Genomic DNA, 23,171 nt, shown 5'->3' with positions numbered 1-23,171 from the left:
CTTTCCCAGCAACAAGCTCTTTTCCAGTTAGTTGGCTCGATTCAGGTGGCCAAAATATTGGAGCTACAGCTTCCGCATCAGTCCTTCCAATGAATATTCAGGGTTGATTTCCTTTAAGGTTGACTGGTTTGATCTCCATGAAGTCCAAGGGACTCTCTAGAGTCTATTCTAGCACCACAATTCGAAAGCATCAATTGTTCAACACTCAGCCTTCTTTATGGTCCAACTTTCACATCCATACATGACTACTTAAAAACCATAGCTTTGACTATATGGACCTTTGCTGGCAAAGTGATGTGTCTGCTTTTTAATATGCTGTCTAGGTTTTTCATAACTTTCTTTCCAAGGAGCAAGAGTCTTAATTTCATGGCCACAGTTACCATCCACAGTGATTTTGGAGCCCAAGGAAAGAAAATCTGTCATTATTTCCACTTTTTTCCCTGCTATCTGCCATGAAGTGATGGGACCAGATGTCATGATCTTAGTTTTTTGAATGCTGAATTTTAAGCCAGGTTTTTCACTCTCTTTTTTCACCTTCTTCAAGAGGCTCTTTAGTTTCTCTTCATTTCTTGCCATTAGAGTGGTATCATCTGCATATCTGAAGTTGTTGATATTTCTCTCAGCAATCTTGATTCCAGCTTGTGATTCATCCAGCCCAGCATTTCACATGATGTACTCTGCATATAAGTTAAATAAGCAAGGTGATGATATATGGCCTTGTACTCCTTTCCCAATTTTGAACCAGTCCGTTGTTCCATGTCTGGTTCTAACTGTTGCTTCTTAACTTGCATGCAGGTTTTTCAGGAGACAGGTAAGGTGGTCTGGTACTTCCATCTCAAAATTTCAATTAGGAATAATTTTCCTGTTATCCAGTTTATTGAGATGACCATGAACAAAGGGCAGAGGAGAACTCCCAGGTCTGGATTTTGGAGGCCTGGGCTCGGGTTTCAGCTAAGCAGCCATGAGGCCCTGGGAACACTCATCTTATGGTACCTCAGTTCCTCATTTGTAAAGTAAACGTACACCACTGTCTCTCATGGACTTTTTCTCCTAAACTGAGATCACAAATGAGAAAGTACTTCTCATAAGAAAGAAATTACTATCATTGCTGCCAGGAGATTCAGCATTTGAATACTCATCCCTACTCTGGGCCTGCTAGGATTTCTACCATATCACCACAAGTAACATGTCTCTCCAGACAATTAGGTGCAACCCCAGGATAATTAAACTGAAAAAAACCTGGATGGCAGTGCTGTGACCTGGCTTTGCTTAGGGCTCAGTGATGTCACCGGTGCTCAAGATGAATCTTTAGCACAGAATGTGAGGACTCAGCACTGGTTGGAAAAGAAGGGGAGCAGAGAAAGTAATTTTGCACATTATAATAAATAATATATAATAACTATATAAGCATAGGCATTAACAAGGACTACCTTGAATAAAAGGGACCAAGAAAAAATTATAAAATGTATTTTTGTTCCCTGTGCTAAATTGATAGACTTAAATCTAAAAGTGCTAGCAGTTACCGAACATGATATTTTGGGCAGGGCTCTGCCTAGAGGAAGCAGGGGAAATGGGTTGATTGGGAGAGTCTGGAGCAGAAGAAGCAAACACTGAAGTGCTCTGGGGTCTACCCTGCCAGGAAGTCCTCCTGGACATGTGGAAGGTGATGGCGAGTTCTTTCTTCAGTGTGACCTTTGTCTGGTGACCTTGCTAAGCTTCAGTGACTTCCTCTGAAAGGAGAGTAATGTTTGCTTCAGAGAATGGTTGTGAGGATTGATCAAGAGATAGGTATAAAAGGTCTATGACACTCAATAAGTGGAACTATAATTATATTCAGATTTCTTCAGTCCCACTTTGCCTAAATAGGAAGTCATCAATCATTATGCTGAAAATTCCCATTTAGTCTGTTTATAATATAAATATGTAGTATATTTAAAATGTATCATTGGTCATTGTGTGTATGTTCCTATAAATCCCTAGGAATGGTACAGGAATATCCTTTAGGACAACAGATAGTATCATGTCTCATACAGGTAAGAACTCTTTAAAGTTGGCTTTAATGTGGCGAGAACATTTTATAAAAACCACAAATACACTGAAAAGAATAATGGGAAGTGAATGATGGCTACCACTTATTATCAAGAATATGTCAGGTCCTTACTAGACATATAGGTGCCCCCAAATTAATCAGTCTGGCTCTAAAGCCTGAATATGTCTATTGATAAAGGCTTTGCCTTTCCCATGAACTCTATGCAGGATTGAGGACAGAAAGGAAGAGAATGGATGCAGTGACTGAGGACAACTTGGAAAAGCCCTAAGAAGATGTTCTCCTTAGATTGTTATATGCCAGAGAAATAATGGATTTGTAAGTCTGAGCCACTGGACCATTAGATCTGTTTGTTAGAGTCAATAGACAGCAGACTAGCTTTCAGAAGCTAATACAACCATTCCTTAACTTACCTATTCCTAAGTTCTGATCACACCTGAGGCTCTGTATGCCTTACCCCATACCAGGAGCAGGCCCAGACCAGACTCAGCCACTGGAAAGCCCAGGCTGAAGGTGGAGGGCCAGGCTCACCTGTTTGACCTCGGCCTGGAGGTGCCGCAGCTGGAGGCACTGCTCAAGTCGCTTGTGGGTCTGCTCTGCGTTGAGCTCCAACTCATGCTGTTTCTCATGGAGAAACTCTAATAGCTCTTGTACCTGGGCTGCCAGATCAATGTCTTTTTCACAGATTAACTCAATCCCTGATTAAAACAAAATGTAAACAATTAAAAACCAGGTAGTATGGTAAAGACTACATTTCCTTCAACACGCATATGAAAGCTGGAATTCGGAAAGACGACACCAGTACCCTCCCAACCTCTGCATATCACTCTGTGAAAAGGGATAAATCACCATAACAGGCCTTTGAGATGCTCAAAGCACACCATCTCTATTGGATTAACTGATCCTTTGCCGGGGAACAACTCTTTAACAGATGATCAGCTCCTTACTAACTGGAGTCAAAGAGGTGGTTTACTGGAGTCCATCCCCAGACAAGACCGCATACAGCAGTCCTTACTGGGTGGTTTGCCAACACCCAGAATATTCACAACCAAGCCTTTGGATTACATTGGGAAATACAAAACAAAGCCCAAAAGACGCTGTCTCAGGAACTTCTGCCAAAGGCACACTCTCTTTCAGCTGGTCAGATGCAATTCATGATTAGAAGCTAAATGCATTCTGAAGAGAATAGTTGGCCACCAGTGGTAATTTTATTACTCAACTACTTAGGTTCCCTAAAAAAGCACTCTTAGAAATACCTGCTAGCTCTATTGTTTATCAAAAAAAGGCAAACACGCCTGATAACCATACCCCAGCAATATCACAGGGGTACTGAATACTTGGCCTTCTCAGGTGGTTCAGCAGTAAAGAATCCACTTGCCAATACAAGAGACATGGGTTCAATCCCTGGGTGGGGAAGATCCCCTGGAGAAGGAAATGGCAATCCACTCCAGTATTCTTGCCTGGAGAATCCCATGGCAAGAGGAGCCTGGTGGGCTAGAGTCCATGGGGTCATAAAGAGTCAGACACGACTGAAGCAACTTAGCACACACTGAGTACTTATCCATTTAGAAAAATCATCACACTAAAACTGTGCCCACAGGAGAGTTTGCTCATCCTTCTACTGATTCAAAGCATTAGTAAGCCCCACCAGTCACCAACAAAGTTTATTAATAAACTGCCAACCACCTGACTTTGATGGGAGACGAATCAACACCCATCAGGCAGAAGCTGTGGCTCCACTCCTTGGGTAAAACCCCGGACCTCCCTGACTTATTTTTTTGGAGTACCTCTCCCAGCACACAGGCATGCGCGCACACACACACACTTCCTCTCTTCTCCAAACCAGAGCTCCTATTCACACATTATCACCAATAGGCCTAAAGTAGCCTTTCTCCAACAGATTTCTGCTTCAGCAAGGGTCACTAAAGAACTCTAAGATGGAGCAAAGGCACTGCCTAGTTATCAAGGTCCTTCTGTCCTCTAGTGACTTGACTGTGATTCCTTACTTGCTGTGATAGAGCACACGGAATGTGTGAAGCCTGTCCCAAATCAGAATCCTGATCTTGGCAAGTTACCTAAGCTTTCAGAAACTTCACTTTCCTTACATGTACAATGGGATTTTACATACCCACCTATCTCAGGAGCTGGTTGGGAGGATTCAGTGAGATAATATATAATATATATATAAGTATCTAATATATGATGACAATAAACATGCTTTGCTCCTCAGTCCCACGGCTTTCCTGGTTCCTGACTCAAACTTTCAACTTTCTATCTTCTGACAGTCATGGCTTCTTGGCTCCTATCTCCAACTTCATGCAAGCTGTATTATTTCTTGATTCTTACTGTCCAGCTATTTCTGATTCAGCCCTGCTCAGATCCTTGGCTTTGGGAAAATCCTAACTCTGGATTGCTTGCCTCCTTCTGATCCCTTACTCCACCTGGCTCCTCAGATTCTTAATTTTGTCCAGATCCTTTCCCTGAGCCCATATCCTGGAATCTATGACCTGGTGCAGTTGTGGTCCTGATACTGACAAACAGAATCCCAACTAACCATGAGGTTCAGGGTGCCAAAGTATAGTTACTTCCATGGAGATCACACTCAGAGGAGCCCCAAAATCTCAGTGTACGGCCACATTAAAAAAATTGCCCTTTTGAGACTCCCCCCTTACTGAGACTGACACCATCAGAAATTCATCACTGCCACCACCAACACAGTGGCCTGATGCAGTGGGAGTGTATAAGGAAAATCTATACGTGTGAAGAGAAATTCATTTCTAGAGTCAAAAATAGTGTTTTATATAAGACAATATGGGAGAGTGGGAGATTTTTTTCTGGTGTTACATGTAGTAACTTCAGTATCTTTCCATGTTTATTTTTTCTGTTGGTTTCATAATTCTAAGTCCCAGATCCTGAAAATCTGTATCTGTGGGAGACAGAGAAGGGAATGGCTTGTTCTTTTGGCAGTCAACTCCCTCCACTTACTATTTGCAATTACCAAGAGGATGTGGTAGAGCATTACTTTGACTGAAATAAAACAAAAAGATAAAGAAAAATTTCTACCTTTGCATTGCTAGGCATCATGGGATGACCCTTGACCTCCACGTTTACTTCCTAAAAATGTAATATAAGATCCACCTGCAGAAGTAGATCCTTGCTTCCAGCCACAATGCAGATTTTTTTTCCATTTCGTTTTCATTCTGCATGCATCTCTAGTGTTTAGTATGCTGGGCTTGGGCTAAGTGTCTTTCTATGGGAAGCTCATGGCTCACACCTGCCACATCACATGCAAATGGGCTGTCTAAGCTTGGTACCTCATCAAAGGGGCCAGCCACCTGCTTAGAACACCATCCAGAACCTGCCTGCCCTGAGACTCCAGTCCTTCATTTTCATTAATTTCACTTGATTTTTTTAAATGAGATGAACAGGAAATAAAATGGGTGAAGAAAATGCCTATTGCATTTCTACACTCAACAACTCATCACGTGAATGAAGTGAATGGGAAGAACATGCAGAGTTACTCCAGCAATACCTAGAAGAACAGAAACTCATGCCTCTTTCCTGGTGCCCACAAACACACTGACATGAGTCCCAGCTAATACCCATCAACTGGTAAGCAGCATCAATCAATAGCAAATAGTATTTTTGTGTATTGACATTACTGCTTTCAATCTAGTCTGAGGCCTAACTGTCTTCCTTAGGGGCTCTCCAGAGATGCAATAAGATGTGTTTGTCTTTTCCATCAAGTAATGAAATATATTCATACTGAAATAGTTTGCCAGCCTCTCTAGAGAAAGCTGTATTGAAATTTCTTTCTGATGTACCTCCACAATGTCCTGCAAATATCCTTGTGTCAGAACACTTCCATTGAGGTCAGTTCCTTACTAACTTGTCTGCGTCCTCACAGTAATGTAGGTTCCCTGGGGCCAGGACCATTTCTATTTCATGCATCTCAGCTTCTTCAGGACCTAGCACAGTGCTTGACACGTAACACTCCCAAAATACCTGTTTAGTGAACACAGGGGCCTCTTTAAGGAAGAACATGGGTGATCTGAGAGCTCTGGGGACAGAATTAGGTTGGAATGCAGGCTCTGCAACCCATTAACAGTGAGTCTCTGGGTTCCAAATCCCCTCTGAGCCTGCATAAGATGGGAATCTGAACACTGAACCCTCAGGATTGTTATGAGCACTAAGAGAGATAAGGTGGATACAGGGCCTGGCATTTAGTAGGCTCAAAAAACACCCATGTCCCCACTTTTTCCTTTCCCTTGGGGGAAATTATATTCTGTGTTGATTACTGATGGGACTATTGAATGACTTATATAAAATGTAAATAGAAAATCTTACCATCAGATGTTTATGACCTTGTTCAAAGTATATCATTAGAAATGATGATTTGGATGCTACTAGACTAGTGCTCTCAACCTTGGCTCACATAAGATTCATCTGGAGAACTTCAAAAGTCACCATGTCCTGGCCACCGCCCAGACCAACAACATCAAAAATCTCTATGGGTAGGAACCAGGCAACAGGAATTCCCACCTTAAGCTTCCCAGGGTGATTCCAACATGCAATGAAGAATGGGATACACTGGATAAGATGGAACAATGGTCAGCGATCCAGGAACAGAGACATTCCTTAGGCTATACTCAGTTACCAGAACGTTCAGCATAGCAATTACTTAGGGCTCAAGGCCACAGTTGGTAATAAAATGTTGTTTTGTTTTCCTTTGCTGCCACTTTAATTTCTTCATGGAGAGAGGTGGCTGTGGTCTAGGGTAGAGTTAGGTATTTCTGGCTACGCTGCCCATACTTGTAACATGTTTTTCAACTGTTTGTATGTTCTTTAAACATCTGTGTCTGCCTCAGATAGAGAACATTTTCTTTTCTCTTTTCTCCTCCCCCAACTCCTCTTTCTGTGTCACTACCACAATTAACACCCAGTTCAGAAATTACAAAGTCCTTTAATCAGGTTTTTAGATTAGTATTTTCAACCCTGGCTATATATTAGAATCACCTGGGAAGTTTAAAAAATCTGGGCCCACTCCAGACCAATTAAATAAGAATCCCTGAGGAGTGGGATCCAGACACTGGTATTTTTAAGAAGCTCTCCAGGTGATTCCAAAATATGTAGTCAGGCTGAGAACCATTGTTTTACATCAGCTTCTCTTCGCTTCCTCTCAGAGCCACATTCCTTCACCCCAGAGTAGCTTACATTTTGGAAGAACACAGGCCTTTTCTTTCCTTTTACAACATAAGTACAATTATTTGTGGTCCATTATTTTTATGTATATCGGTTTCTCCCAGACTGATGTTCACTTGATTAATTCAGCAAATGTCAATATAGAGAATTTGCTATGAGTGAGACATAACCACTCTGCTGGATGCTGGAAATATAAAGAGAAGGAAGGAAATGACCCGCCCTCATGCTGCTGGAGAAGCTACAGGAACACAAATAACCCCAATAGAATTCAGTGTGAGCTACCGTATCAGTACAATGTACAATAGTTATCAAGCTTTACTGAACTCATACCAGGCTCATGTTTCACCCCACTGCATGCTCACAGTGACTTCATATGGTTAGGATTCCTATAATTGCTGTTTTTCAGAGGAAGGTAAGGCTTGGAGAGATTGGGTAACATGCTCAGGGAACCCATGCAGTGGGAGGTACGATGCAGATTCCAACCCAGAAGTCTCTGTCTCTCCTGGCTGTACGATTAACCCCTATGTTCAAAGAGAAGAGTGATCCTCACAACTTACTTTAAGAATTAATTTAAGTGCTGGGACTGGGTTCTTCCCAAGCACAGTAAATTTTAAGCACCATTGCCACACACTCCAAAGAGTTTTCACTTAAAGACCTTGCATAAAGAGAGAACTTGATGCTTTGATTAAACCATGAAAGGAACATATGCACAAGATATACAGCTCTTGTTTTATTTCTAAGGTCACATGTAACAGCTGCATGGTCAGATAACATTAGGGAGACGAGCTGGGGCATAACCAGTGGGGGCAGTGAGGCTAAATCATGGCAAGTGAGAACTGAAAGGAAGTTTAAGAATGAAGGCCCACTTTCCACACTAGACGGAAGAAGAAACTAAGGTCAAAGTCAGACTGCTTGCTGGTGGTGCAGCTGGACCTTGAATTCCACCAGCGTGTTTGACCCAGCAAGGCTCTTTCCAGAAAAGCCTGCCACTTCCTAAGTTGAGGCCCAATAGATAACCCTAAATAATGTGCAGGTTAAGAAAATGTTCCTATTTTGCCAACTACTTTGAAGGCTGATGTTGATTTAAGCAGAGGCTTTTGCTTTGGTTATGGCTCTTAGCAAATCAGGTGGATTTAGTAGAACCTGGCTGAACGTTACAAAGTTCACACCTAAAAGTAAGTGTAAGGAAATTCCCTACTTCCATTTATTCCTATAAAAACCAAAGCATAAGCCCTTGATTAATTCAGCTTGGAAGGCTACATAGCAACCAAATTCTTCATTTTTCCAATTGTTCTTTTTCTGAGACAGCAGTTTTTTTTTTTACCTCTAGTTCAAATATAATTCATTAGACATACAAGGCAAATGCCCAACCCATTTGTTCCCTGAGTCCTGTGTCTCTGAAGTTCTGCCTTCTTCAGCCACCCAGGTTCTTGGCAAGGCCCACTCTCAGTCCACCTTCAACTTCCACTCCCAGTCCCAGCTCCGGTGTGATGCTGCCCGCCCTCCAAGCCAGAGATGAGACAGACACCTCCTCTGCAGGACAGGCACATGGTAGCAGAGGAAGCTTCCCTGAGAGCCCTGGAACCGCTCCCCTGGAGGTCTCGTGGGCTATGCCAGACTGAACAGCTAGCCGAGGAGGAGCAGGAACAGCCGTCCCAGCAGAGAGGGCTGAAGGGGCCAACCAAGGCTCTTTTGACAAAGTTCATTTCTAGAACAGGATATGTGGGGGTGGGCAGCCCATCTGCCTGGGGTGTTTTCACCCACTCAGCCCTCATGGTTAAGAGGACCGCCAAGCACAGTCAGTCTACAGGGACTACTAGCTCCTGGCAGTCTTTCTGTTACCAAGGATATCTGGCTCTTGGACAGAGGTGCACTTGCCCAGGATCATACCAGCACCTTGCTCCTAAGTGCCGCAAGTCTTCAGGCAGATGAGGCTCTCCACCTGCGAGACACATCAGTACTGAGGGATGAAGGGATAAGCGTACCTGCAGAGTTTCTCTGCACAGCCTCCTTCCTAGGTACTGTGTCTGCATTCTCTCATGTTTCCCTATCTTAGTTGGATAGCCGGCTATCTTGAAGATCATGAGGACAAGCTATAGGGTGAAACCTTGAGTCCAGACAAGGTTCTCCATCAGTTTTCCCCTTCCGTAATAAGGCCTTGAAAAGGTACAGCTGTGGCCAAGAATATTGCTTCTCAAACTTTAACGTGCACATCATTTACCTGAAGATAAAATGAGGTTCAGATTCCTAAGTCTGGGATTCTGTTTTCCCCATCAGCTCTTGAGCAATGCTGGTGCTGCTGGCTCAGGGCCCACACTTAGAGCAGGTCCTAGATCAGCAGTCCTAGATCAGCACATCAGAATCACTTGGAGGGCTTACTGTTGGGCCTCATGCCTGAGAGATTATGACTTGGCAGGTTCTGGGGATGGGCACCTGAATTTGCATTTCTAACAAGAACTCAGGTAATGCTGATACTGCTGATCTGGGGACCACAATTGGAAGTTGCTGTTCTAAGGTACACCAAGAGATATCGGCTGCTGTGATTTAACCTTCACGATAAAAAGCAGTGATTCTCAGCCCTGGCCGCACGGTGGCATCATCTGAGAAGGTTTTGCCAAGGCCCAAGTCCCATTCAGAGTTGCTAAATCAGAGTATCTGGGTATTGTCATTTTTAAAATAATCCCCAGATATGCCACAAAGTGAATAAGGGCTCCTCCTGGAGCTGTGTGGAGCATGATCTGCACCCTGAAAACAGTGTCTCACAGACAGCTGCAGCCTGCTCACAACACAAATGAACATTCAAGGAAAGATAATGCTGATCAAAGTAAATAGAATTTACTAGATATCTCTCCTCCTGTTAGGAGTGAAGTTCCTTTGAATGGTGGTATGTCCTCTTTCAGATCATTAAAAGCAGCACAGTACCCTAAAGTCAAGTTTGATTGCTAAGGTCTGTCTGACAATCTCATGATTCTAAATCAAGAGAGACATGGACCAACCATGTTTCAGAGAGTTGATGGCCTGAGCTCCTGCCTGCCTCTTCCTGGAGGACCTGGGGTGGTGGGGGTGAGGAAACCTGGGCTCTGGCAGTCTACTAGTTTTAGGCCCAGACCAATAACTTCTTCCTTCTGGACTAGGGAACCACTACGGCTCTCTCCAGCTCTGAGTTCAAAGGCTGTTCTGGAAAGTGGCAGCTGAAACTTAGAGGCCATGCATTTGTTGGATAAACAATGAATAAATTCTAAATAGAAAAAGAAGTCTAGTCTGAGTAACAGCCATGTGTATTTTGAGAAGTTATAAAATTATATGACCTTGCCATAAATTTTGTCAGTACTTCTTACACTCACACACAGACTAGTGATAAGAAAAATGAGGACTCTGGGAGGGCTTCCCTGGTGGCTCAGTTGGTAAAGAATCTGCCTGCAATGCGGGAGACCTGGGTTCGATCCCCGGGTTGGGAAGATCCCTGGAGAAGGGCACAACAACCTACTCCAGTATTCTTGCCTGGAGAGCTCCATTGACAGAGGAGCCTGGTGGGCTATAGTCCATGGGATTGCAAAGAGTTGGACACGACTGAGTGAGTAACACTGAGAGGCATGGACTGGAGATGAGGAGTCAGCCCTGAGGGTGGATAGGCTAGGACAGTATGTGCAGGGGGTAGGGGTGGAACAGCAATATCTACACATCTGAATACAAGTCACAAGGATGGCTAATGGCATTTGGAGCCCACCTGGTTTATTTCTCTAGAGCACCATGTTTGTGAATCTGTGCTAATTTCCATCATTGGTTTTTCCCTTTCTCCCCACAGCACCACGGAGAAGGCAATGGCAACCCACTCCAGTACTCTTGCCTGGAAAATCCCACGGATGGAGGAGCCTGGTAGGCTGCAGTCCATGGGGTAGTGAAGAGTCGGACATGACTGAGCGACTTCCCTTTCACTTTTCACTTTCATGCACTGGGGAAGGAAATGGCAACCCACTCCAGTGTTCTTGCCTAGAAAATCCCAGGTATGGGAGTGCCTGGTGGGCTGCTGTCTATGGGGTCGCACAGAGTCAGACACAACTGAAGCGACTTGGCAGCAGCAGCAGCCGCAGCACCAGAAGAACCTGGTCCTATTCCTGTCTTTATGATAGCTAACTGGGCAACCTCAGACAAACAATTTCAGCTCTCATGCTTCAGTTTCTTTCTTATTTTTTAATGGTACAAAACTCTCTGTTTCTTGTACCTGTGGGAAGAGAATGAATGAGTGGAGTGGAAATGCCCCTTGGAGTTAAGCTGATTGGTGTTCTTGTTTTCATCATCTCCCTGCTGTACGCATAAGCACAGGACAGGTCTCCTACCTGAGGCCTGGACCTCCATGATGTACTGGTGCAGATCCTGGCCCTGCTGGATGACCTCAAAGGTCATGTTGTTCATGGCTAGCTTCCGCTCTGTGTGGCGCTGCAGCCGCTGTTCTGCCAGTGTTAGATCCTCCGTGTTGAAGTCATTCATCTGCCGAAGCAAATCCTCATTCCAAGCGTCGAGCTCTGCTGTCACCTGTAAGGGAACCACCGTCAGTGCAGGCTCACTGGTTCACAAGAGACAGCTATGTAGAAGCTCACTGATTCTGAGCCTTACTAACTCATCTAAGTCAGATCTGACTCTGCTTTGCATCTCTTTCCTGACCCCTAGACTGCATTTAAGCAATGATGCCAGGCACCCATGTATGCATGCCTTTACTAGGGTTCTCCCTGTGTTTCAACGTCTACAACAGCTACTTCGCTGTACACCTGGAACCAGCTATGGTCCAATGTAAAATTAAAATGTTTAAAAAATTGTTCTTCCTGTGTTCTAGTGTCTACAGCAGCAGCAAATACTTAAATGATGGATTATGGTTTAAAAAGGTTTTGCATACTCCATCTCACTCCAACTGCAATAACCTGAGACATAGGCAGGGTGGAGATCTCTAGGTCCATCTCACAGAGAAAGCAGCTGGTACTCACTCACACAGATGGAATGGTTTGCCCAGAGTTTACCCTACTCATGAGGGACACGACTGGAGGACATAACTCAGTCTCTCTCCTTCCTGCAAACACTTAGTCCACCATACCGTAACTGTTATAAAGATCTCACATTGGAGAAGGCGTCAAAAATTAAGTACTGAGTCTAACTTCAAGAAACAAACAGAAGGCTGGAGAAGCCCAGGGAATGACCGAAGGTCACATAATTGTTTAGAGCTGGAGTACACCAAACCCCGGGATCCTGATCTGGTCCCTGTGTTCTGGGTACAGGATTCTATTACTCACAAAGGGTGATGCCTGGTAATAGTGACTAAACAAGGTGTAAATATATAGCTTACCACTAGAAATCCAAGATTACACTCTATTGAAAGGCACACATGATTCTGATGAAGACTGAAGCATGGAATGAAGGGAAACTGCCCTAATATGGATTTTCTAATCGGTCATTGCTCTACAGTTTCAGTCATGTGATGTGCCCTCATTTACTCTCAAATAAGTGCCTGCACACGGAGACTGAATCCTACACTTCCTTAGGATCGCTGCAATCAAACACGCAAGAACAACTCAGAAGTACTTAACTGGATAATAATTCCACATGATATATAAACCAAACAAAACCTTTTCTGAAATGGCTTTCAGATGTGTTATCTCATGAAGTCCCTGGGAAGGCAATGGCACAGGTAGTGTCACTCTCTTTTCTGGGAAGAGGCGATGGAAGCCTCCCCCCAGATCACACGGTGCAGTTTGGTCCAGGCACCCTAAGCACACAGCCCAGAGACCAGCTTAGTGATTTTCATCATGCTGAGAGTCATCTCGGCTGACATGTGGCAAAACCTTCCCAGTTACCAAACACTGCTATCCAGGAACATCAGGAGACAAAGAGAAGGAAAGACCAGTCTGATGCAGCCTGTTCACAATGGGAGATGGTGCTGTACCATGCTGTGCCAGGGCCACACAGACCCAGATGGGAAAGGCAAGCAGTCTCTCATGAGAGGCACAGGATTCTCATTCTCTAACAGTAAGACTTTCCTCCAGTGAAAGTGCAATTACTCTCTTCGAAGCAGAAATAGGGCAACTAAAACTATTACCTTCACAAGTCAGACAGAGAAAGACAAATATCATATGATATTACTTATATGTGGAATCTTAAAAAGAAAGGTACAAATGAACTTATCTACAAAACAGAAATAGAGCTACAGATATAGAAAACAAACTCACAGTTACCAGGGGATATGTGGGGGGCAGAATACATTGGAAGACTGAGATTGGCACATACACACTACTCTGTATAAAATAGATAACTAATAAGAACATACTGTATAGCAAAGAGAACTCTACTCAATACTCTGTAATGGCCCACATGGGAAACAAATCTAAAAAAGAATGGATATTCGTATAACTGATTCACTTTGCTGTACATCTGAGCTAATACAACATTGCAAATCAACTATAGTACAATAAATATTTTTTTTTAAAAACCCTTCACTGTTAACGGCTTCTGCCCCTACCTCTTTGCAGGTCAACTAACGGATCCACTGAGTTCAGCCCAAAACCTGGTATCGATTTATTGTGGGGAGTTCTTGGTGATTTGGGAATCAGCAGGTTGGCAGGCACACAGGTTTTTGTTATATCCTATCTTTGAAAAGCACTTCATTCTCTATCTAGAGAAGGGAGTTAAAATGAGAAAAACGAGAGAGAGAACTTATAATTGTGGGCTTCCTTGATGGCTCAGTTGGTAAAGAATTCTGCCTGCAATGCAGGAGACCCATGTTCAATCCCTGGGTGGGGAAGATCCCCTGGAAAAGGAAATGGCAACCCACTCCAGTATTCTTGCCTGGAGAATCCCATGGACAGAGGAGCATGGTAGGCTACAGTCCATGGGGTTGCAAAGAGTCAGACACGACTTAGCAACTAAACCACCACCAACTTATAATTTATAAGAGATAATTTGTAGAATGAATAGGACTTTGTAGGCTAGGCCTACAAATGTTTTTCCTTCTTGTATTTAAAAAAATTGAAGTAAAATTTGGATACAATAAGACACATAAATATTCAGTTCTATGAGTTTTGACCGTTTTAGATACCAGTGTAACCGTCACCAAAAACAGAATAGAGGACCTTTCCACCACCCTAGGGACTCACCCCTTCCAGTCGGTTCCTGCCCACTGCCTTCAGGTACTACTTGCTGATTTCTATCAGCACAGGTTCTTAGATTCCGCATAAATGAAATCACACAACACGTACTCTCAAGTCTGGCTTCTTGTGGTCAACACACTGTATAGAAGATTCAGCTGTGCTGTATCCATTCATTCCTTGCTGCTACTGAGTACTGTTCCATGGTGCAGAGATAGCGTGGTTTACCAGTCCTCAAGCTGATGAACTCCTAGGGTGTTTTCAGTATTTCGCTATTATGAATAAGGCTGATGTGACAGACTTGCACAACTCTTCTGTGGACACAGGATTTCATTTCTCTTGAGAGTCACTTAGGAGTGTGATTGTAGGGTCATAGGATAAGTGTATGCTTAACATTCCCAAAAGGAATTTCACATTCCCTGTGAAAGTTCTAGTTGCTCACCATCATTTGGTATTATCAGTCTATTTAATTTTAGCCATGCTAGTGGGTGTGAAGTGATATCTTATGACTTTAGGTTGTATTTTCCTGATGACTCATCATGGTGAGCACATTTTCATGTGCTTATTGACTGCTGGAATCTACTTTTAGAAAGTGTCAAGTTTTTTTCTCATTTTTCAGAACCTAGGTTATCTTTTGATTATATATTTGTTAGAGTTCTTAATACATGCTGGATATAGGTCATTTATCAGATAATATGTGGGAAAGAGCCCAAACAAAATTTTTAGTCCATTTCCTTGCCTACAAACTTAAGGGAAGTAAGACTAAGACAAGCATGAAAGAAAGAGTCTTTTTCTTTACGTTTCTTTTTCTTAACATTTTAGCTTTTGCTTTGTTTTCATGAAACTGAGTCAATAAAGAAGCTGTTTGCTGCAGGAAGACCCTAGAGAGGTCCCGAGACATGTGTCTGGAATGGAAAGGCAAGTGCCAAGAGTCCTGATCAGAGCAGAGCAATGATGAGGTGCTTTAGCTGACAGAATAAGGCTCAGAGGTCTGGTATCTTGAGAATCTGAATTCCAAACCAAATGTGAAATATACCCAGGATTCTATATCTGGTGTCTCTATATTCCTTCCTTCCCCTTCTCTACCTACACTACCCAACCCCATTAAGCTGAGGGGCCCACATCTGAAATGAAGCCTGAAGAAAGAGAATTTCAAGAAGCTACTCAGTGCAACAGCCTGACTTCCAAGCTTTGCTCCTTGGGTCTACACATTCTTTACTATCTCTGTGGCTGACTCTTCCCAACCTCCAAGAACTGAAGCCCAGAGCCTTGAAATAGTCTGATTTATGTATTTCAAATGATGGCTGGAGTTTAATTATTTTCTTTCCTGAGTATTTTTTGTTTCCTCAAGGAATATTCTGTTACTGGCTTCCTCCTCTCCACCTTCTTTCTAGGGCACAGGGCTGGCACAGAGCAGGGGTTCATTTTTTAAGGAAAAAAAATTTGTTTTCAAACCTGAAGTTCACTTTACTGGTAATGAACAAACCTAGCATTCTAGCCCCATCTCATGCTCTCCTGTTATGTGAACTAGGCATGTGGCCTACTCTCTGGTGTGAGAAGTTGCTCTGCCCTCTCTAGCCACCTTCTCTGGTCCAGCAGCCCTGAGACATCCATGTTCCTCCTCCCAGTCTGCTCAAGTCCTCACCACCCTTCAAAGTCAACTCTGGCATGGAGTCTCATGACAACCCCCAGAACCTGATGTTTTTCTCTGGCTTATCTCATTACACAGGACAAGGGTTAATTTGCTAGTACAGAAACAAAACCATGAAAAGAAAAACCTGTCTGGTGGACTAATCCGGTGATCTAACTCCATTTGGAAAGGAAACCTGGAAGAATTTATTCTGGGCAGAAACTAGGGCCTGAACCAAATGAGTGAAAGATGGAACATAAGGTACCCACAGGACATTCAGCTTTCAATCAACCTATTTTTCTTTCTCCTTCCACTCAATTAGCTCCATCTCAGCTCCTGGCTCACTCAATTCCCCTCTTGGCTCCGATGGGCACTCTCTGCCTCACTCTTCTGAATTAATTGAAGTGTTAGGATATGATGACCTCTTTGAGAGATACATTGGCAGTGTTTTCTATTCTAACAATTATCTACTCCAGAGTCACAGCCATAAGGGAAATCAGAGAAAAGAGCTAAACAGGAATTTAGATAGGATAAGAGGCAGTGGGAAACAGGAAGGCACTTCAAAAAGAAGCCCAAAGCTTTCGTGCCAGATGCGATTCACTGAAGCCAGTATTCTGCAGCCCAAAACGGGCTCTAGGGCCTTTGTTTAGCAGTGGCCTTGGGCTCTGTTCTCAGAAAGCCCTCTTCTTTGGCTCCTCTCGTTTTTTGGGTCCTTCCTAGTAGTTATGCGTAGAGGATACTTTCTCCCCTCACCCCCAAGTGTCTTAAAGAAGATACTTTCTCCTGAACTGTGTATTCATTATGGGATAAATAGTATTTACCATAGCTTCCCAGGTTGCACTAGTGGTAAAGAACCCATCTGCCAATGCAGGAGATGCCTGAGACAAGGCATCTTTCCCTGGGTGGGAATGATCCCTTGGAGGAGGGCATGGCAACCCACTCCAGTATTCTTACCTGGAGAATCCCCATGGACAGAGGAGCCTGGTGGGCTACGGTCCATAGGATTGCAAAGAGTGGGACACGACTGAAGTGACTTACCATGCAGTGTTAAGCATTTGATTCTCTTTTATTTCATCATCATAGCAACTCCTCACAGCAACATGAGAAAACCAAGGCACAGAGAAGTCACATCATTTGCCTCAGGGTCTCAGAGCTGTCAGTGGCGGAACTGAGTACTCAACTCCAAGGCCAAGGGCTCTTAACCACGGTGTCATATTCATAGAGCTGGTCCCAGAACCAGCGTCAGGGGGTACTTTTTAAATTTTTTTCACTTCAGAGAAGTGCCTGTTTAACCTTTCCTCTGTTTTCTTCTCTAAAAAAACCCTCACAAATTCACTGTAACTACAGTTTCTTCACTTCACATGAACCTTTAAAATTAATCATGTGCTTTGAACAGATCAATAAATTTTATGTTTTTGGCTTTATATAATGCCAGAAATAACTTATCCTTTCAAAAAACATACAACCTTCCCCTAGTAAGATATTTTTGTTGAAGAGTTTGGTAAATTTTAAAAATTGATTCTGAGTACTTATATACTTAAAAATATAGTTTATGTATTTAAAGTATATGGAGTACTTATACTCAATATAAAGGTCATATTACTCTAACTGGAATTCTTTGTTCCTTCAGAAGCCTTTGGGGCTTCCCTGTGTCTCAGACAGTAATGAATCTGTCTGCAACGCAGGGGACCTGGGTTTGATCCCTGGATTGGGAAGATTCTTTGGAGAAGGGCATGGCAACCCACTCCAGTATTCTAGCCTGGTGGGCTGCAGTCTATGAGTTGGACAGGACTGAGCAACTAACACTTTCACTTTTATTTTCAGGAGCCTTTGCCATGAACAGGAGAAACATCTGCAATCTGACCTTGGGGTGTGAACACTGGGACAAAAGTTGTGGCAAAGAGAAGTGTAACCTGCCCTCTGCATGGGCACATTCTCTTTATGGTAAGAGTAAATGCCTGTGTCTCTCACAGCAGTTACATGAACACTCAGGGATCACCTAATAGAACTGGGTAATAAATTCAGAGAGAATAAGATGGGATGTTTGCTTAAAATGTGGATGCAAATACATATACATATGTGTGTGTGTGTATATATATATATATATATATCAAATTTGTATATATTATTTAGGCAGTTTATTAATAATAACAATACTAACTACAATGTATTACAGTGTTAAGTGCTAGGTACTTCAGTTCTATGTGTTAACTCATTAAATCCTTAATAACTCTATGGACTGGGAATTATTATTCTCATACCTATTTCTCAGATGAGGAAACCAAGGGAGTAACTTGCATAAAATCGTACAATTAGTAAAGCTGGTGAGACAGGTTTCAAACCCAGGCCCTGTAACTCATACTGCGTACTCAATGACTATACTACACTGCCATTCAGCAAAGAGTGACACTGTGTGTGTGTGTGTGTGTGTGTGTGTGTGCACGTATCAACACTACATATGTTATGCACATTAAGGTCCAATCCCATCCCAACTAATAATGAGGAGGAAGGGTCTATGGCATTACACTGTGGTAAGATGCTCTGAAATATATGAGCTGTCAATGCAAATGAACATCTATCTGTTCTATAATGTCATTATTTATATTAAAATGAGAAAACTGAAGGCTAAATATTCTTCACTGAACTACAAGTGCTGGCTGGTAGGAGAAGAGATATTGCAGCTAAATAGAATTTCATTGCTTTGGGAAGGGCTATTTCATCTACAATGGGTATGTATATTTACATGTTCTTTGAGCTGCAAAGAGATCCAATCAGTCAATCCTAAAGGAAATCAGCCCTGAATATTCATTGGAAGGGCTGACGCTGAAGCTGAAGCTCCAATACCTAGACCGCCTGATACGAAGATCCGATTCCCTGGAAAAGACCCTGATGATGGGAAAGACTGAAGGCAGAAGGAGAAGGGGGCCTCAGAGGATGAGATGGTTAGATAGCATCACTGACTCAATGGACATGAATCTGAGCAAAGTCTGGGAGATAGTGAAGGACAGGGGAGCCTGGTGTGCTGCAGTGCATGGGATCGCAGAGTCAGACATGACTTAGCGACTGAACAGCAACATATTTATGTGTATTACCACTGTGAAACTAAACTAAATTATCATGGCCATTTGTTCTTCTTGTAGTCTAGTATTAGGTTCTTTTCTGTTAATCAATTAAAATGATAAGATTAGTGAATTCTAATACAGATTATTTTAAAAATATATCATGGAATTTCACTCTGTTTTAGAAATATATACAATCTGTCCAGAGTTAAAATGTTTATGTATGTAGCTATAAGGGAACCTTTGAGGATACTGAAAGAAGCAGTATGGAAAAGCAGGACTTAGCAATAAAGAAATCCATGCAGCTATTTTTTATGTTTGTGAAAAAAATGAAAGAACATATCATAACACTCTAACTGATGAGTTCCAATGTTTGGTTACCTAATTTCTATTCCAACTGGATAATTTAGGTACTGGAACACAATTTTTATGACCAAGTTCATGTTCTTTTTTTCATCATCATCATGATTAAAATTGAGGTCTTTTAAAATCATGACTGATACTGAGGGGATCTCGAGTCTTTATTTTGCCCATATCTTTGCCTCTTAATCAGTTTGAGACTCACAGAAATCTATTGTTTTCAAAAAAAATCTCCCCTCTGTTGAAGAGCTCCCATGATATATTGTTCACCCATTCTAGAACTTATCCATACTTGAGGGTCAGAACGGATTTTCTCCCGCAAAGGCTAAACACTCCATGCTGGAGTTTACATTATTTCCTTCTACTGAGTTCCCTGCATCTTTACCAGAAAGGAGAAGTGGGCAGCATTTGAACCTTCATAATGTCACCTGACTTCAGGTCCACAGCCCCTTACCCACCCCATTACAGAATGATCTGAAAGCTTCCATTAGGGATCTTTGATAATTTAACAAAACAGGTGACATTCTAGAATACTAAAGCTATGTAAGTAATCCTTTTTTTTTTTTAATGGAAGATGTGAGGGGCAACTGGCAATGATTCTGAAATCAATTTGACAAAAGTCTAGAAGAAACTATCAAATAAATATTTTGCGAGAATTTTGGTTTACTTTATTGCACTTATTCTGTATTTCCTTTGCAAAAGATCTGGAGTACATTTAGAAAAGGCTATAGGGATCCCAAGGAAACCTACAAAGATTGATCCCAGACAAATCTTTTTTTTTTTTTCTTGATATAGTTACTATGTTGGTGGGTTTGAGGCACATTACAACCAGGAGAACAAGGCTTTGCAGAGTCTAACACTATCTATGGCGGAAAGGGCTATGAAATTGGACGAGAAGATGATGTGGTCCTTTAAGAAATGACTGTGCAGGCTGATGGCTCTGTGTCACTGAAGGAAAATGTCCAGTGAAGCACCACAGAGCTCTGCCTGACCTGGCCAATATTTCAAATTGTTGAAACACTGATAGCAATAATAAATTAAATATATTTTGATAGGCTGAAGAACTGCACCAGAAAAAAAAGAATAAAATCTGAGAGGAAAAATACATAAAACTCTTTCATTTAAATTTTTTAAAAAGTCAATGTACTAGAAACATGTACCCAGAAAAAACAGCCAGGGGCTTTTAAGGGAGCAGAAACATCAACAGGACAGTTTCTATGATGAAGTCATAGAAACGTCTCTTGGGCTGAGCGTATAGAACACCAGCGTCTTGGACACACAGCTCCCCCAGGGTTGCTGGGGCTGGGGGTATAAGCCACCGTAGATAACTAGAGTCCAGCCACCGGGGGCAATGAGGCGACAATGTGGACCCAGGAGGTAGGGAGAACACTGCGGCTATATCCCACAGAAAAGGGCTAACAGGGAAGAGAAGTAGTTATCGAAGTTTTAGAGTCAGAGGGGACTGCAGAAATAACTTTCACAATCTCAACACTTTCTGGATAAAGGAAACGAGGCCTATGACGAACATTTTCAAATATTTTTAAAGCTTCCAAAAAGAGGGAGCAGATTTGTTCTGTTTCTCCAGAGAGCAGAAGCAAGAGAAAAGGGCAGAAGGAGATCTTGGTTCAACAAAATAATGAGATTCTGAGTTCCCTCCTCTCCTGAACTCTGCTTCTGGGCTCTGCAGATATTCTTGTAGAGGCTGGATGGCATTCTTCAGAGATGCCAAACCCTGGACATCAATTTTTACCTTTCCTCCAGGTGTCATCTTACTGGGAAACCTTCCACAGGCAGCCTGAGAAGCTAAGCACTCCTGCCTCAGTGTTCTCATCGATCTGTAAGCCTGTCTGTGTCATAAATTATCACTATGGGATGGTTCTGTTTCTGCGGTTCTTCCCAACCAGCCCCCTGATAGCAGGGACAGTTTCATCCTCAGTGCCCAAAATAATTTCTGAGGCATAGTAGGTGCTCACTAAATGTTTATCAAGTTGAATTTCTGTTAGGTAAAAGATTGACTGAACAATCTCACTCAAGCATAAAACATAAAAGGTCTCCACATACAACCAATCACAGAGTTGATACTACCAGTGAATAACAATCAGCTTTCTCTCCTCTAGGAAGAATTTTCCTCCTTGAAGGCCATTTTTTTCTAGCCTCAGCCTGGCCCCCGCCTATCCCAATATGAACCCCATGGATTTAGAGCTCCTATTCCATTCCTTACTCTGATTAATTGCGCAGATTAATTTTCAGGTATTGAAAAAACTCTGATTGTAATTACAGAGTCAGAAACTTAAAAGAAGGATTATAACTGTGGCCCATTTTTCATAAAGTCCCTTGTATAGGTTTATCTTTCTTGGTGTCATTCCTAGTTCTCTCCAGTATGGGTATATCCCGGGGGTGCCCAAGATTGCCCATTGATAACAAATAGAAAAATCCTAAGTATATAAATAAGCATATGTATGTATATATATATTATATGCACACATATTTGATCAAACTACTAAAGAAAAAAAAAGATACACAACATTTCCCTGGACTTTCATAGTATACTGATCCCAGACTCTCACTTGTACCACATGGTAGATGGTGTGTTGGGAGGGCTCCTCAGGGGACACAGGAAGCACCTCAATACAGATGGACTTTCTGGCTCATCTGTTCAGCTGCTTTTAGCATATTTCAAATTAGTGCTCTTTTCATGTGCCCAGCTAAAGGGACTTATCTATTATCTAGTTTTAACTAAACTACCCTTCACAAAAGACATGTGGCTTAACAAGGTTCCTCAAAGAAACTACAGTTTGAAGATAATACTGACCATGAAAGCTCAAGAGAACTCAGAACTCTTCGGCAGCCATGTGACGGGGTAAAGAAACAATGACAATCTAATCAGATCTGTCAAGAAGCCAGAACCAAAAAATAATGGAAAATTATCAAGAATACTATTTGAAATACAGAACTGCAGCTTCAAATGAAAAAGTCAGGCTTCATTCACCCTAAGGGCACAGTGAATTTTGAGGTTATTAGTGGCAGTAGAATACATACATAATTTATAAGCCAATATAGATGCATATGTGGAGAGCTGAGAGTTCAAAAATAGTTTATTGAGTGTGTATAATCAAAGGAGTTTGGAGACCACTGACCTGCTCCTGTTTCTAAAAATATTTTATTTCTTTCTGATTATTCTAATTAATTGTATAAAAGGTGAAATGCATGGAAGCATCAAAAAGAAGAAATTTTCCATATTCTTACCATCACAAGATAAAGATTATTTGCATTTGGTGAAGTGTCTTTTCTATTACAACTGTTTCTTATAACATATCTTTCACAGAAGGAGGCTGAACTTACAGGGAAAAAACTTAATAGAACATCTGTGTGTCGTTGCTTCTGGTCTCCAGGGATGTGAAGAAGGCGGATCAGGAATGCAGTCTTGGTTTTTTAACCTTTGTCTAATACGTTTGGGATAACTGTCACTCTCACCCGGGTACCTCAACCCCATCCCAGGTACTCTGGGAGCCATATAGTTAAGTAAAAGGAAACTAGTGCAGCAACTCATGTGTTATCTTAATTTTAAAATTAATTAGCCCATGCTAGCCATCAGTGACGTGGTTAAGGAGTCTTAACTTAGACTCCCCAGATGTCGGGGGCAGGCCTGCACTGCTCTTCAGTAATCCCTAGGAATTCTGAGTATGCCCATCAAATGCCTTCCTTTAGGGAAGGAAACCATAGCTGTAGGTCCTGCAGTGACA

At 42.2% G+C, this 23,171-nt stretch overlaps 1 protein-coding gene across 1 annotated transcript in view; it reads right to left on the bottom strand.

Moving 5' to 3' along the window:
- The window catches only part of KALRN (kalirin RhoGEF kinase), a 694,022-nt gene that overhangs the window by 285,373 nt on the left and 385,478 nt on the right, over nt 1-23,171 (bottom strand). The window contains exons 14-15 of the mRNA XM_052653860.1: nt 11,587-11,782; nt 2,579-2,745 (exon numbers count right to left, since the gene is read on the bottom strand). Coding sequence (XP_052509820.1) covers nt 2,579-2,745; nt 11,587-11,782 — 363 coding nt within the window. The remainder of the gene's footprint in view (nt 1-2,578; nt 2,746-11,586; nt 11,783-23,171) is intronic.

This window comes from Budorcas taxicolor, chromosome 1 (assembly GCF_023091745.1).
Source record: "Budorcas taxicolor isolate Tak-1 chromosome 1, Takin1.1, whole genome shotgun sequence".
Taxonomy (NCBI): Eukaryota; Metazoa; Chordata; class Mammalia; order Artiodactyla; family Bovidae; genus Budorcas; species Budorcas taxicolor.
The sequence above is the reverse complement of the archived record's forward strand: the minus strand, read 5'-3'. Positions and strand labels throughout refer to the sequence as shown.